At 44.7% G+C, this 14,105-nt stretch overlaps 1 protein-coding gene across 3 annotated transcripts in view; it reads right to left on the bottom strand.

The window, feature by feature from the left end:
- Positions 1-1,080: 1,080 nt before the first annotated feature.
- The window catches only part of SYNPO (synaptopodin), a 172,038-nt gene continuing 159,013 nt past the window's right edge, over positions 1,081-14,105 (bottom strand). For all 3 annotated transcript variants that reach the window (XM_069199556.1, XM_069199557.1, XM_069199558.1), the window contains one exon: positions 1,081-6,915. In XM_069199556.1, coding sequence (XP_069055657.1) covers positions 6,274-6,915 — 642 coding nt within the window. In that variant the 3' untranslated portion in view covers positions 1,081-6,273. The remainder of the gene's footprint in view (positions 6,916-14,105) is intronic.

The following is a 14,105-nucleotide window of genomic DNA, read 5'->3' as shown; positions in this document are numbered from 1 at the left end:
ACCGGACAAACAGGTAAAAACAAAGCCTTGACATAAGACAAGACAAATAGCTACCCATTTACTGGCTGATTTGTACAAAAGGAAATCAGAAACCTGGCATAAATGGTGGCTTCCCGGGTTAAATTGTCTGATCTTAGGCAAATAGTTTGTCACTGAAAAACGTATTCTTCATTATACCAGTTGCACAAAAACCTATTGTGTTTGATTTAATAGACTATAATGTTAATCTATAATAATCTGGGCCACGTACAGGGTTTACATGACAACCGTCTTGCCTTCTTAGTTTACTAATGATTCATGTTTAAAAGCTATCACTTTTAATAAAGTAATTCTCAGTGAATTGGTGTAATTCGACATGTTAACATCAGAGCTTCCACATGCTACAGAAAAACACTCTTTAAAAAAATGTGAAGAGTCTTTATCATATGTTTATGTGATGTTTGTTTTATGATTTACATAGCAAACTATTTATGGGGCTTGGCTCCTGCACGGCCTCTAAAATCGAACGGGACCCTTGGCTCGGCTCTCCCTGTTAATTTGTTGGCTCGCCCATCTCTACATCTTACCATAGGAGCCTTAAAAATACCGCGCCTGCTTTTGAACCCCATAAACAAGCCTTTTATACTAGCTATCAGGACAGCTTGACCGGCTGCTACCTAAACGTGCCCCTTATGAAAACCTATATTGTAAGGAATTGGGTTAATGCGCCTGCTGCAAAGAACCGTGATCAACCTGCAACGTATATGTTGCCTGGGTGGCGGACATGGGGGCAGAGGGGTGGGGAGAAAGGGAGACGTGATAGTCAAGAGCCCATAAAATGAGTACTCTTAAGTTTAGCGATAATAACACCTTTTATCAGTGCTTTCAAAGCTCGACGGGTATTTAAAGGCTTCAATTATGCCTTGAATATGTATCTTCGTGGCGCCCCCATGCCATCCTCTCGATGTGTACTTTGCTGTAATGCGTCTTCTTGAACAGGTGGGGACCCGTGGGCCCCCCCCCCCGCCTGCGTGCGAGATAGAAACTTAACAATAAAAACAGTAATTAGAAGCCGAAAATCAGACTCACATACCAGAGCTCTTACACAAAGCGCTGACGGGCAGCGTGAAAAGCTTTATTTAGGAGGTCGAACCAGTCGTGTGCGTTGAAATAATAATAAAACCGAGAGACGTGTCCGAGCGTTGGTCCCTGGCGCGACAGGGAGCTGGCAGGCCCTCTTGTTGTGTTTCGGTCTGCAGAGAAGCAAAAGGCGAACATATCGAGCAATCCGTGCAACGCGGGCCGCCATGCCTGAAGCAGGAATGTTTGCTATAATCTAGCGCGTAGTATGTAAACAGAAGGCGGCAGTGCTTTTTATGTATATACTGACGACCCAAAAGGCGGCGGTGTTTCTATATCTGCTTTCGTTTTTCCCAGTCTCGTGTGCATGTAGGAGTCTAGATTGGTCATCTCAGTTCCAGGTGTTCACCCCGGGCTTCATGTAAGGGCCTTTTTGACCAACGGGGCAACAATGAGCACAAACTGTTTAGAGAACTGGGATCTGCGTCACACGCTTGTGATGCTAACTCTTTGGCCGATTAAAGATGGCCATTTGTAGCCTATCTTGCACAGAAAACTTAATCAGACCTGTGCCTAGAGATGGCGGCCAGGTTGGAGAGACACTATGCCCTCGAGTCAATGTTGTTACTCCTCTGACCACCAGGCGGCGCCAAAACACAGGATCAGCGAGATGTCCGGGCCTCTCTCGATATAAGGTGCTTGAGGGCCGAACAGAAGGCCAAACCTGGTCATTTCATGCAGCTCCATCCTCAAACACGCACCAGTAAACCTCGTTCAACTCAGTGCAAAGAGTGCTTGCGTTACACTCTGTAGAAAAATCGTTCTTTGTGCATTCCATCCACACTTTGCAGGTAATCCATCTCTTCAAAAGCACTCACATCAGTCTAAACGTGCATCTCCATCTCTCACTTTTTTATACATCCTACAAAAATTCTAGTGACAAGTATTCCACGTCAAGTTCACTTCCAATTACTTCCCTTATGTACCCCAAATGTGCCTCACACATTCACCATCAGGGTCTCACATTTCACTGGATTCTCACTTCCCAATCACCGATCACGAACACTACAACATTAACAGATCACACACACTACAGTGGAGTCTGTCTCATTTCTCTGTCAATTGCTTCATGTGCACTCATTCCCCATCATTGACCCCATACACTGCACTGGAATGTCACCCGTTTTCGAAGCCGTCCTTCCTATCACATCCCAAGAGAAACACATTAATTGCAGGTTAATCTAGGTTTTTTGGTCTGCATGTCACTTACTTTGGTCCATGGTACATTGTCAACTGTAAAAGTGAGCAGGCATGTTGGCGCCACTCGGATGTGATCACTATACTGTAAAATGTAATTCTAGATTTACGTAGTAGCTACATATAAAAAGGCCTTGCAGATGCACCAAGTCTCGCAAGCAAAAATGTGTTCAATGCATTTATCTTTGGAGAATGTACTAAATTGTCTCTTTACTGTTCAATTTCAAATTTTCTCAAAATTCTCCATGTTCCCATCTTTTTGATACAACCTCTTGCTGTATCAGGATGTCCTCTTCTACAACCACCTCTGAATATCATTAACTCTCCGTTGCTTGTAATGAGCAAAACTCTAATTTTGCCAGGATTTTATAAGCTCTTACTAAATAAATGTGAACTTTTATATTATTAGAGTGCTCTAAACCTTAATTTCATGTGAATAACTATGCTCTCACCTGCTTTGAGTGTTTTCAGAAAGTCCTGAGCTCTCATCCTCCCAGGATGTTTGCGGCTTCCATTCTCTAAGGATGTTCAAAGCTCTCTTATTTGGAGCTGTTAATACACCTGTATATTTTTAAGGTGGTGAAAAATGTCGCCCTATCAGGATTTCCTCACATTAAGGTACTGTCATCTTTCCAGAATGTTCTAAGCCATCATCTTCCCGCATAGATTACTTAAACACCAACCTTCTCAGGATAGACACCTTCAGTTTAGGATGTTCTTGATCTCGCCATCTGATGATATTTCTTGGTCTAAACCCCTTTGGGCATTTTTAAATCTCTCCTTCTGCTGATATACTTAGGTCTAAATGTCTCAGGGAGCTTTTAAAGCTCATCTCTTGACAACATTGGTTGCTCTAATAGTCTCAGAATATTCTATGGTTTCACTCCCGTTGTCTTTTGAAGATGCTTCGACCCTCTTATGTTATGGTGTTATTCCTAGTTCTGATGTCACAAGGATGTTCAAAGCTGCCACCTTCGATGACGGCTTAAGATGGTACCTTCTAAGGGTGTTGCTCTAATCAAACCTCTACGGGTATGTTAAGGTCTCAGCCTTTGGTTTCTGTAAGCTGACACAAGTGGGTTTGCTCTAAGCTCTTGTTTTCATCTCCTAGTTGGTGAGAATCAGGCTAACCTCCTCTGCATGTCTGCCACCTATGATCTTGTTTTTGGAGCTGGAATTCATGGCATACTTTAGCCCTTCATCTAGTGTATTACTTTGTGTACATTTTGAGCGTGACTGGCAATTTTTTATAAGGCCTCGACAGCTAATTGATCGGCGATCCAACTCATTTATGTTATAATTGTTTGTCATGAGTGGTTGGTATCATTGTTTATTTTATGCATTATGGTTAGATGCCCTCCAACATTGTAGAGAATCAAGGACTCACATTATATTTTAGAGTGCTGCTAAATAACAAGTGGTGTTTCCCTTTATATATCTTGAGGATACCATGAGAATGATAGTCTGAGATATAGGCCCACATAAACTCTGACAGCCAGGTGTTTTTGTGTGAGTGGTTAGTGCTACTGATTTGATATCATAGTTATATGCTTTGGGAAACACTGCATGGCCAGTTAAAGGACCCATGCCTTTCTCGAGAGCCCAGCTAAAGAACCAGTGGCATTTAACTAACTTCACATGTAATGAGGTTTTTCATGAGACGGCATGGCCAGAGTGCGAGAGGTCCATACACACATTGTTGCTCGATGTACTCATATGTGCCATTTTAGACTTTTCTTTTCTTTTTCTGTTTCTTTCTTTTCTGATTCCGAAGTATCATGCTTTTTTTCTTCTCTATCCCTCAAGGTTCCTGCCAGGGTAGAGAGCACCCTGAGCCCTATGCCAGGGCCTGAACTGAGGCACGACATCCGACGATTGTCAGTAAGCCCTGCTTTTGGACTAGTTGAGACTGCAATGGTTGCAATGGCTATTTAAAACATGGTGGAACTACATATAAGCAATCTAGAACAATGAATGCTCTTCTTTATTTCAACTGAGTGTTTGGTTGGCACTGAGGGAAGCTGCCCCAGTTCTGTAACCTGTCTATGATTTATTTTCTTCCTAGGTTGAATGACAGTGGATCCTCCATTTGCTGGAACTGGCTGACGGTGGACCACTGGGCAGTTTTGTATCACTTTCTCACTCTAGTACCATTTTTGAGCAGAGGCTTCTTTTTCCAAGGTCATGACGAATGCCACTACACCCCCTTTAGAGGAAATGATGGTAGAAACATATTGACCCATTCTGCTTGTATTTTGAAGCAGGATGTTTTCCATCCTACTGTGCTGTGTTATTAATCCTGACCAAGGTATATGTGCACCCTGGAGCCAGTTTTAAACTCGTTTTGCACTACTTTATCACCATTTGCACGTTCTGCTCACTCTCTCACCACTATACTCATCTCAGGGCACTTCTCCTTAATTTATTAAAACATCTGCAAGAGCTCCTCCCGCATACCATTGGTGTTGTAGCCCGCCCCGTGAACGGCTGTCAGGGGGGGCGAGGAGATTCCCAATGACAAAGCATGCCACCTTTGGAGGGTGAGGGAAATTGTCCTTAAAAAAAATCATTCCATCATACTAAGGTTACTCATTTCTCTTCTCTTTTTTGTTGGTGAATAGACCCAGGTGTTTTTGTGTGTTACGTGCCAGGCAGCTCAGCCAGCCTTCAATAATAATTTATCTAATCTTGTGAAGGAGTGGTGGGTGCATGGGCAGGCCAGCTGGTGCCGGCGCCAAGGCACATTAGCGGAAAAGGGTGGTCACCACTGCCTCGCCCCATCCATGAACCAGCCAAGGCTTTCAGAACGAAACATGGCAGCCACCGCTCACTTTCCCATGGGGACAGTGAGAAATGTAATGAAGCTGTGCTTTGTTGCTTTGACATCTGTGAGTGGCTGGCAAGCGCAAAAAACATTTATAAAATTCATTGAAGCGAGCATGCAACCTTGCACATTCCAGAATCCTTTCCTCTTGTTCCTGCAATTCCCCCCTAGGGCTGTTGACATAGGCACTAACCCGGCTCACCGCCACAGCACTCGGCAAAACAAGTAGACACATCCTCCCAAAACTGGTTTCCAGACACAACCACTCGTCCTCTACTTGCTTTCTCTCCTGAAATTTCAGCAGATGGTAGCACAGCTGCACAGAAAACAGCTAAGCAAACCCTCTGTCCAAACACACATTCAGGGGCGTGGCTTTCACAGAGGGCGTGGGGCCTGACCTTCCTGCACAGAACCACAGAAGAACACCCACTGTTGCTGGCACCCTTTTATCGCCATCTTATCTTTTGGTCCCCATTCTCTCTACAACAGATAAAGAGATCTAGAAGCTTTTGCGGCAGCACGGCAGAAATGCACACTCTTCTAGCGATCGGGGGCTTTTGAACCTCAAGGTTTGGGTGGAACCATACGGCTGCAGATGCGTGAAGCCTCCGAACCATATTGTTGATAGTTCTGGTGCCTAGGGCTTTACAAGTGTCAGTCATTTTGCACCAGCCCCTCTCCTACCCACCATTTTGTTTTGTAAGAGAAGTATCCAGGAAATGGTATGTAAAGAGTGTTGGTATGTCTTCCTGTCTCCGTTGCGATGTACATTATGTTTGATTGAGGTGGTGGATTTGCATCAATAGGGCTGTTATGTCTCAACGTGGCGTGATTTGGACTACACATAACAGAATTTTGCCTGTTCCTTGTGGCTGTGTGACTGAATATAGTGAAATGTTATTTAAAGATAAGATTTTGAATGGGATTTTGTCTCATCAAGCTGAAATTAGATTTTGGCTGTATGTGATGTGACTGTTGATAGGCGGTGACCTTATTTCTAAATAGAATAAGGGATTGTGCCTCAATGTGGCGATTTAGGACTTGATAGGATTGTATCAAACCAGTATGTGCTGGTTCACGTATTGGCTAATCATAGGCTCTTAGGGTTTCCTCTGGTATGTGACACAAATTGTTTAGGTGGTACAGGAAGCCTCCACTGGCAGACTCCCTCTTTTTATCCGCAAACTGCCATTCCATCCTCGGGGACAAATGTTGTAGCTCCGCAGACCAGGTGATTTTCTGCCTGAGTCTTCCGAATCCACAGAAATATCAGAGTCTGTTGGTGACCTGGTGGTGTACATTCTCAGGGGTGACCGCGTCATGCCGGAAACTGGTGACAGTAGAGGGCTCCTAATAACTGGCGACTGGCTTCTTATGGACCGTGGGCTCCACGGTGGTGTGGTGGCAGTGGTGTTACTGCGAGGATGGGCTTGGGGGATGAGAGGTGGTGTGGAAGACCGGTACCCATCCATCTCCGGTACGTGGGGTGAGGAGCTCTTCCTGCGGGCGGCATTGATGATGTTTCGGGCAATCAAAGCCTGCATCTGTCGATTGGCTTTTGGCTCTAGATCCTGCCTGACAGGGGAGAGGGATCTTTCACTCCAAGAAGGGGACATTGGAGCAGCAGGTGGAGTGCTTGTTATTCTCATTGACTCTACATTTCTCTCGCATGAACCAAGAGCTTGGTTTGGTAATGCACTCTCATCCATAGAGGCGCTGTGCTGGAGCACTCTGGGGGTCCAGGTTGTGGAGGCGAGAGGTGATGCTCGTCTTTCCTGTAGAGAAGAAGGCAGACATTAGTATGTGGGCCAGAGTCATCATGCTATGCATTACCAGAGGATATAAACAGAACAGATGTGATGTACAAAAAAACGCTCAAGACTTTTGGAGGGATTACTCAGCCCTAGCCATGGCATCCCTTAATCTCCAGAAAGACACTTCTCTATCCTGACATCTCATCAAGCAACTCAAGCAGGATTAGTGACAGGCTTGATGTAGAGATGGTGGGCTTTTGAAACTAAGGGGCATATTTACAAGAAAGTGGCGCATCATTGATGATGCGCCACTTTTCTTGTGCCCCATAGCACTACCCTAATAACACCATGTGTGCACTGTACTTACAATACGGCACACCATGGTGCACGTTAGGCAAATAGCATCATACATTTTGATGCTAATGTGGCGCTTTGGTGGATTAGTGCAAAAAATGATGGCGCTAATCCACCAAAGTGAAGGGAGGCCCATTGAATACACGAGGCAGGCATTAAAAATGACGCTAAAAATGGCACCGTAAAATCTTGAAGATTTCACTGCCCCTTACATACATTATGCCTGGCACAGATATATTGTGGCGCAAGGGGTTAGAAAGTGGCACAATGCTTGCACTGCACCACTCTGTAAACATGGCGGAATGAAAATGCCTCCTTAACGCCACATTAGCATAAAAAAAAGGACGCTAATGTGGTGCAAGAAGGTGCAAGGGGTTTGTAAATATGCCCCGAAGAATTTCTATTTGTTTATCCTATGTCCCAGAAGGAGCAGTTCAGTATTCTCTTGAAAGCGAGGGCTTGCCTGGCTATTTTATCAATGTAGCAATATCAACCCTCTATAAGCCAAGCAACTTGACACCACTCTATGCTGGTATCAAACTCTTAAGCACTGTGGATAAGCTCATGCTTCCTCACAAGTTAGGTACAAGGCTTGTGTCCTGTGTACAAAGGTGACTGACTTCAAATACTGCCCTTTCAAACCATTGGAGAGACATATAAAGTCCTGGCCTTCCTAGCCTAGGAGGTGTGTTTGGACTTCACATGAGATTGACACCTACTTGGCTACGAGCTATACAACCACCAGTCAAACAAGTAATGGAAAAGACATAGATGCAAATTTAAGAGCCCCTAGAGCCTCCTTGCACCACATTAGCGTAATTTTTTTTACACTAATGTTGTCCAATGAGGCCAAAATCGCCACGCCAGATTTACAAAGTGGTGCAATGCATGCATTGCACCACTTTGTAACCCTTTGTGCTACATTATGCCTGCGCAAGGCATAATGTATGCAAAGGGGGCGTGTAACCCCGTTAGGGGGCCGAAAATATGGCGCATAGAAATCTAAGAGATTTCTTTGCATAATTGTTTTGGCACTTTTAACGCCTACTCAGAGCAGGCGTTAAAAGGAGGCACACCACTGTTTACAACGGGCCTCAATGGGCTTTGCAGTATTAGTGTCAACATTTTTGCCGCTAATCGTGCTAAGCTCCGAACTAGTGTCAAAAATTCTGACGCTAGGTCCCTAACTACAACCATGGTGTGCCATACCTTAGATACGCTGCACACATGGTGGCGCTAGGGCGGCGCTAAGGGGTGCAAGGAAAGTGGCGCTGCACTGGGTTCATTGCCACTTTTCTTAAATCATGCCCATAAGGTTTATGACTTTTTAAACAATAAGCTGTCAAGCACATTGTTTGTTAACTGCCTGAAGTCTTGCTAGTTGCTAGAAGTTCTACATCATTGCTTTTTGATAATCAGATTTTCATTTGTCACTTTTGTATGTGATTTGTTAGAAACTCTCATTTTGTCTAATGAACCTAGGATACATTTATAGCAGATGATGTTCGTAGATTTAGTTAAAGTACAGATTCAGTGTCACCACAATTTAATTTCACGTTGAAAGTTGCCCACTCTTCCTGTTCACAGGTATTGGAACAGGCCATGGTCACATAGTACTGAAGGTCACGCTCTGTCTGAAAACGAGTCAACCAGCTCAATGGGGTATTTCACTCCGGTGTCACATTTTATTATGTGATCACCCTCAAGCAATTCTTGGTTAATCAATTAGTAGAGCTAGTCTGCTTACAGCCAAGTTCCTGCTCAACATTGTCCTTTCCTGATTCCTGCCACTTACATCCAATGGTGAGAAAGTCAAGCTGATACCAATTTCCTACATTTGTTAACCTTCTTCTTAACCTTGACCCCCAGCCCCATGCATCCTATTATCTGTTTTGCCCAGAAGGCTGCACTGTTCTGTCACAGATAAGATCTGGAACTGAACTCAAGAGTAACAATTAGGGTTGTGAAAGGGACCGGGATTTAGGTCTGTTTTTAGACTATGGGAAATCCTTGGGGGTTAAGGTTTAGGCTTAAGGTCATGACTGGGGCTACTGCTCTCTTTTCAACTGAGTGGTGGTTGGGTTTTAGGTTTAGATTCAGGGCTGGGTTGAGGTTAGGGTTGGAGATCAGGCTAGGAGTATGGCTAATAGTTAGAATTACTGTTTAGAGTTAAGTCCAGGCTTAAGTGTTGGAGACAAGAACTATGGTGACTGATTATCGGTTGCAGTTACAAATAAGGGTTAGGAATAAGGAATGTGGTTAATGCTTAGGTTTAGGATTCATTGCTAGAAATACCTATTAGTATTGAAGATAAGAATTAATGGCTAGGCAAAGAGTTGGGGTGATTCCCCCCTAAACATCCAGCTGAGTCTGCCTAATGGCAGGTGACCTTTCAGAGAAATCAGTCTTTGGGCAATGTTTTATATTTTCGTCTCAGCCATTTTGCCTGTGTCACTAAAAGTTCTAGAACTGGAGTCTGCAGAGTGATTTATAGGGTAAGTATGTCAAATGCCATAGGAGTGTGATACACTGTTCTGCAGCAATACAGTTGGGCAGATTTGTTTCAAAGAATGGAGGGTACAGTTAGCAGAAAGCATGTAGGGCCTAATTAGGACCTTAGGGGATGGGATACTCCGTCTCAAACATGAAGAATATCCCACCCGCCGCTTTACAAGTTCCATAGGATATAATGGAACTTATAATATGTGAGATGGGATATCCGTCACATTTGTGACGAGTAACCCATCCGCCAAGGTCGAAATCAGGCCCATAGGCATGCACTTCGACCCCTCAGTGAAGGCTGTTTCATGCTCTTTATGTATCACAACTTATAAAACAAGGAATGATGCAACGTCCCTTGCTTTGCATTGCTTTAATTTCTTTATTGCAGGTTGATTATGATGATGTCAGAACTTCCCTGTTATAGCAAAGTGCCATCATAAGTCACCTATGACATCTTATTACAGGGCAGGCAAATATGACATTATTAAACTGCCTCACTGACTGAAGTGGGAAGGTGGCAGGGAAACAGATGCATGTTATTTCAGTGTACCACTGGTAGAGGGAGCGTGGGTGTTTCCCTTAATGCACTGACATGATGCTCTATGGCTCATAGACCTTCCCTCCATTTTCACATGTTAGCGAGATAAGACTAAACGCAAGCAGGAGTGGACCTAGCTAGTGTGGCAGGTAAATTTGTACCATTTTCAAGGGTGCGAGTTGGCCACTGCAGTCCAGTTATGACTGGTTTTTACAACAGGGGCAGTAAAACTGCAAAATTATTTACTTGCATTAAAGCTCCTACACGCTTCCAGCATCACTGAGTGCTGCTTTCAGTTTCTGGAAGGCAAGGAACCAAGTAAGTAGAAATCGGTGGAGGCAGGGTTATGAGCACTAACGCCCTCTTACAAGTGTGTTGCTAAATTCCGATCCTTGAACAATTAGAAGTTTTAACAGGGATCAGCATTGTGGGAGTTGAGTGATAATGATTATAGCCTCTCTGTTGCCCTCTCATGAGATCTGATTACAGTTTTGTGGAGTGGGGTGGGGTATTTACCACATCCAGGCACTTATTATGAGCGGCCCACTAAATGTTGACTCACCAAAAAACCTGCTTGACCAGGGTTTGCAATTCTTAGTATCACCAAGATTACTGCACCCTGTAAACACCAGATGCGACAAAGTGTGACACTCAGAATGACATTTCAGCAAGTCAAATGTTCAGAAATGTAAATGGTGAAAACATGTCCAGTAAAGTCTGAGACATGTGGATTTTGGTCCAAAAAAGCATCAAAATCAGCACATTGTTCCACATTTGGTTGGAGAAAACTGTGATAGGAGGAATATATTTACTTCAATAAATACCTTTCCACAGTGTACTGATAGTTATTGATGGGGCGATCGAAAATCTGTCTCCTACTGGGCCACTCATAATGAGTGCCTTAGCAAATACTAGTACCCCAGGTTAAGGGATTTACCAAGCATGGCAAATTCCTTCTAATCTGAGTTTTCAAATTGGGAATAAGTCATAACAAGCAGAACTGGTTTTACCATACGCTGCATGTTTTGCCTTTTTACTGGGCTTTTTTTCCCAATAAATTTCAACAATCTTGAGTTTCCGAAATCTGTCAGCGGAAAGCAGTGAGGGTAATGCAATTATTACACAAGTCAAAAATCCGATCACTGTGTGCACAGGGATCAGAAATTAATCCTCCACCTTAAATCAATCAATCAACATTTATAAAGCATGCTACCCACCCGTGAGGGTCTCAAGGCGCTAGGGGAGGGGGGGTTACTGCTGCTCGAAGAGCCAGGTTTTGAGCTGCCTCCGGAATGCGAGGTGGTCCTGGGTGGTCCTGAAGTTGGCGGGGAGGGAGTTCCATGTCTTGGCCGCCAGGTAGGAGAAGGATTTCCCACCTGCCGTAGTGCGGCGGATGCGAGGGACGGCTGCGAGTGCGAGGTTGGCGGAGCGAAGTTGACGAGTGGGTGTGTAGAAACTGAGGTGACGGTTGAGGTATTCGGGTCCCTTGTTGTGGAGGGCTTTGTGTGCGTGGGTGAGGAGCCGGAAGGTGATCATTTTGTTGACACCAGTGCAGGTGTTTCAGGTGGGCGGAAATGTGGCTGTTGCGGGGTATGTCGAGGATGAGGCGGGCGGAGGCGTTTTGTATTCGCTGAAGACGTTTTTGGAGTTTTGTGGTGGTTCCTGTGTATAGGGTGTTTCCGTAGTCCAGGCGGCTTGTGACAAGGGCGTGGGTCACAGTTTTTCTGGTGTCGGCGGGGATCCAGCGGAAGATCTTTAGGAGCATGCCGAGAGTGAGGAAGCAGGAAGATGATACGGCGATGACTTGTTTGGTCATGGTGAGAAGTGGGTCCAGGATGAATCCGAGGTTGCGTGCGTGGTCTGAGGGGGTTGGTGCGGTGCCAAGGGCCGTGGGCCACCAAGAGTTGTCCCAGGCAGACAGGGTGTTTCCGAGGATGAGGTCTTCCGTTTTGTCTGAGTTCAGTGTCTTGTTTTGTCTGAGTTTGTCTTAAAACCAGTGCTATAGATTACAGCAGGTGAAACATTTTTGCGTATTCAATCGCCTGCTAAAATAATATTTTGCCAAAGGAGCAACCTGTCGGTCATTTACCAAAAAGGTAATTTCTCTGCACCTTCTTGCCACCTAGTGGTGTTGCCACAAGAAATTAGCTTTATCTTGCTTGACGGAAGCACCAGCCCTATTTCCATAACAGAGACTTTCTTCCTCCTGATGTGGAGAGGACCAAGCCTGAAGCCCCCTCCTGTTATGAAAGGGTCCACACTTCCCGCACCTTCCTTGTGGGCAGGCAGTCCCTGCTAGGGTTATGGAAAGACCTAGGCCTTCCTCTGACATTTGCATGAAAGGTGTATTTATGTCAAGTGTCTGGACCAGACAACTCTCCCTGTTAATTCCTCAAGGGTGCCACAATTGTAAGTCTGTTTGGAACTAAGAAGTTATTTTATGCAATGAGGGCAATCATTGCATGTGTGTTATGAGCAGATCATGATTTTGTGGTGGTTATTGCATAATCAATGAGATTATCATCTGACGTTTGGCTCGGACATAGAAGTAATTCAAGTTATAGATCTCGAAATCAGCTGCTTATTATACAAGCATCATTTAATTACGTTACAGAGTGTCTTGTATTATACTGAAGAACTGAACCGGAACAACTACACTTTCAAAGGGCATAAAGCAGTGGTTCCCAACCTGTGGTCCGGTGACCCCTCGGGGTCCGCAAAGCCTTCTCAGGGGGTCCGCGAGAGCCTAGAAAATAAAAAAATATTAACAAATATTGACAAAGTAGGTCCCCAGCTTCCAGTAATGACGCAGGCGGGGGTCCCCAGATTCCATGATGATTCAGTGGGGGTCCCTGGGTTCCATTAATGTTAAAGTGGGGGTCCACAGAAATCAAAAGGTTGGAAACCACTGGCATAAAGGGTTAGGCTGCCGCAGTTTCTCTTTTAGCAGTTCCAAGCTGGTAGGAAACATTAGATCATCCGGAGGAAACAGTGAGCGTGCCCTGGTCTGCCTCTGTCAGTCATCCAGCATGTTCGTCAGCGTCAGTTCTACTGAACCCCTCCGGGCCACACCCCGGGTAGCAACTCTCAGCTTGTCAATCGAACTCCCAGGCGGATGGTGTGAAATCATCCAAGCTCCAGAAAACTGTTTGGTCTCCTTGGTTACTGCAGAGGTGCCCCGGCAGCTGTGTATGACTGCTCAGCTGGGATGCAAGGCTTGGTTTCCGCTCACAGATGGGCCCTTGTGCTAAGGCAGCGAGTCCCAGAAGCAGGCTGCTCCAACATGCTTTTAGGGCGTTCGCATTGATATATAAAGGTTTTTGATTTCTCTATTTATGCTACGCTGAATTATTGTTCCATGATTCTTTCCAGGCCATATGGTCGAGGCTTCGGTCCTCGCCCAGGTAACAGATAGGGAAGGGTCGGCTATGCAATATCGTGAGCAGAGAGGGAGCAACTCAAGAGCAGAACCAGCCCTTAGTAATCAGCCTCATGTTTATTGAGTTTATTAGTAGACCATCCAAAATCACTGTCCTGTTTCCTGCCTCATGATGTCACAAAGAGTACAACCAACACCAATAGCAAACTTCCTTCTGATAACTCCTGAGCAAACCATCCAATGGTAAACTAACCTCATGTCTGCAAATGTAATTTACCTCGAAGTTCCTTGTCTCCTAGCGCCCTAAAAAAACTCCATAAAAAATGCAGTTTTCGAACAGGGATCAATAAATGACTTTTATGGTAAAAAAAAAAAAAAAAAAACTGCAGCTTATTAATGGTTGGTGACTATAAACCTAATATTTTAAAATCAGAACTT

This window comes from Pleurodeles waltl, chromosome 7, assembly GCF_031143425.1.
Source record: "Pleurodeles waltl isolate 20211129_DDA chromosome 7, aPleWal1.hap1.20221129, whole genome shotgun sequence".
Taxonomy (NCBI): Eukaryota; Metazoa; Chordata; class Amphibia; order Caudata; family Salamandridae; genus Pleurodeles; species Pleurodeles waltl.
This window is presented reverse-complemented; position numbering and strand designations above follow the sequence as displayed.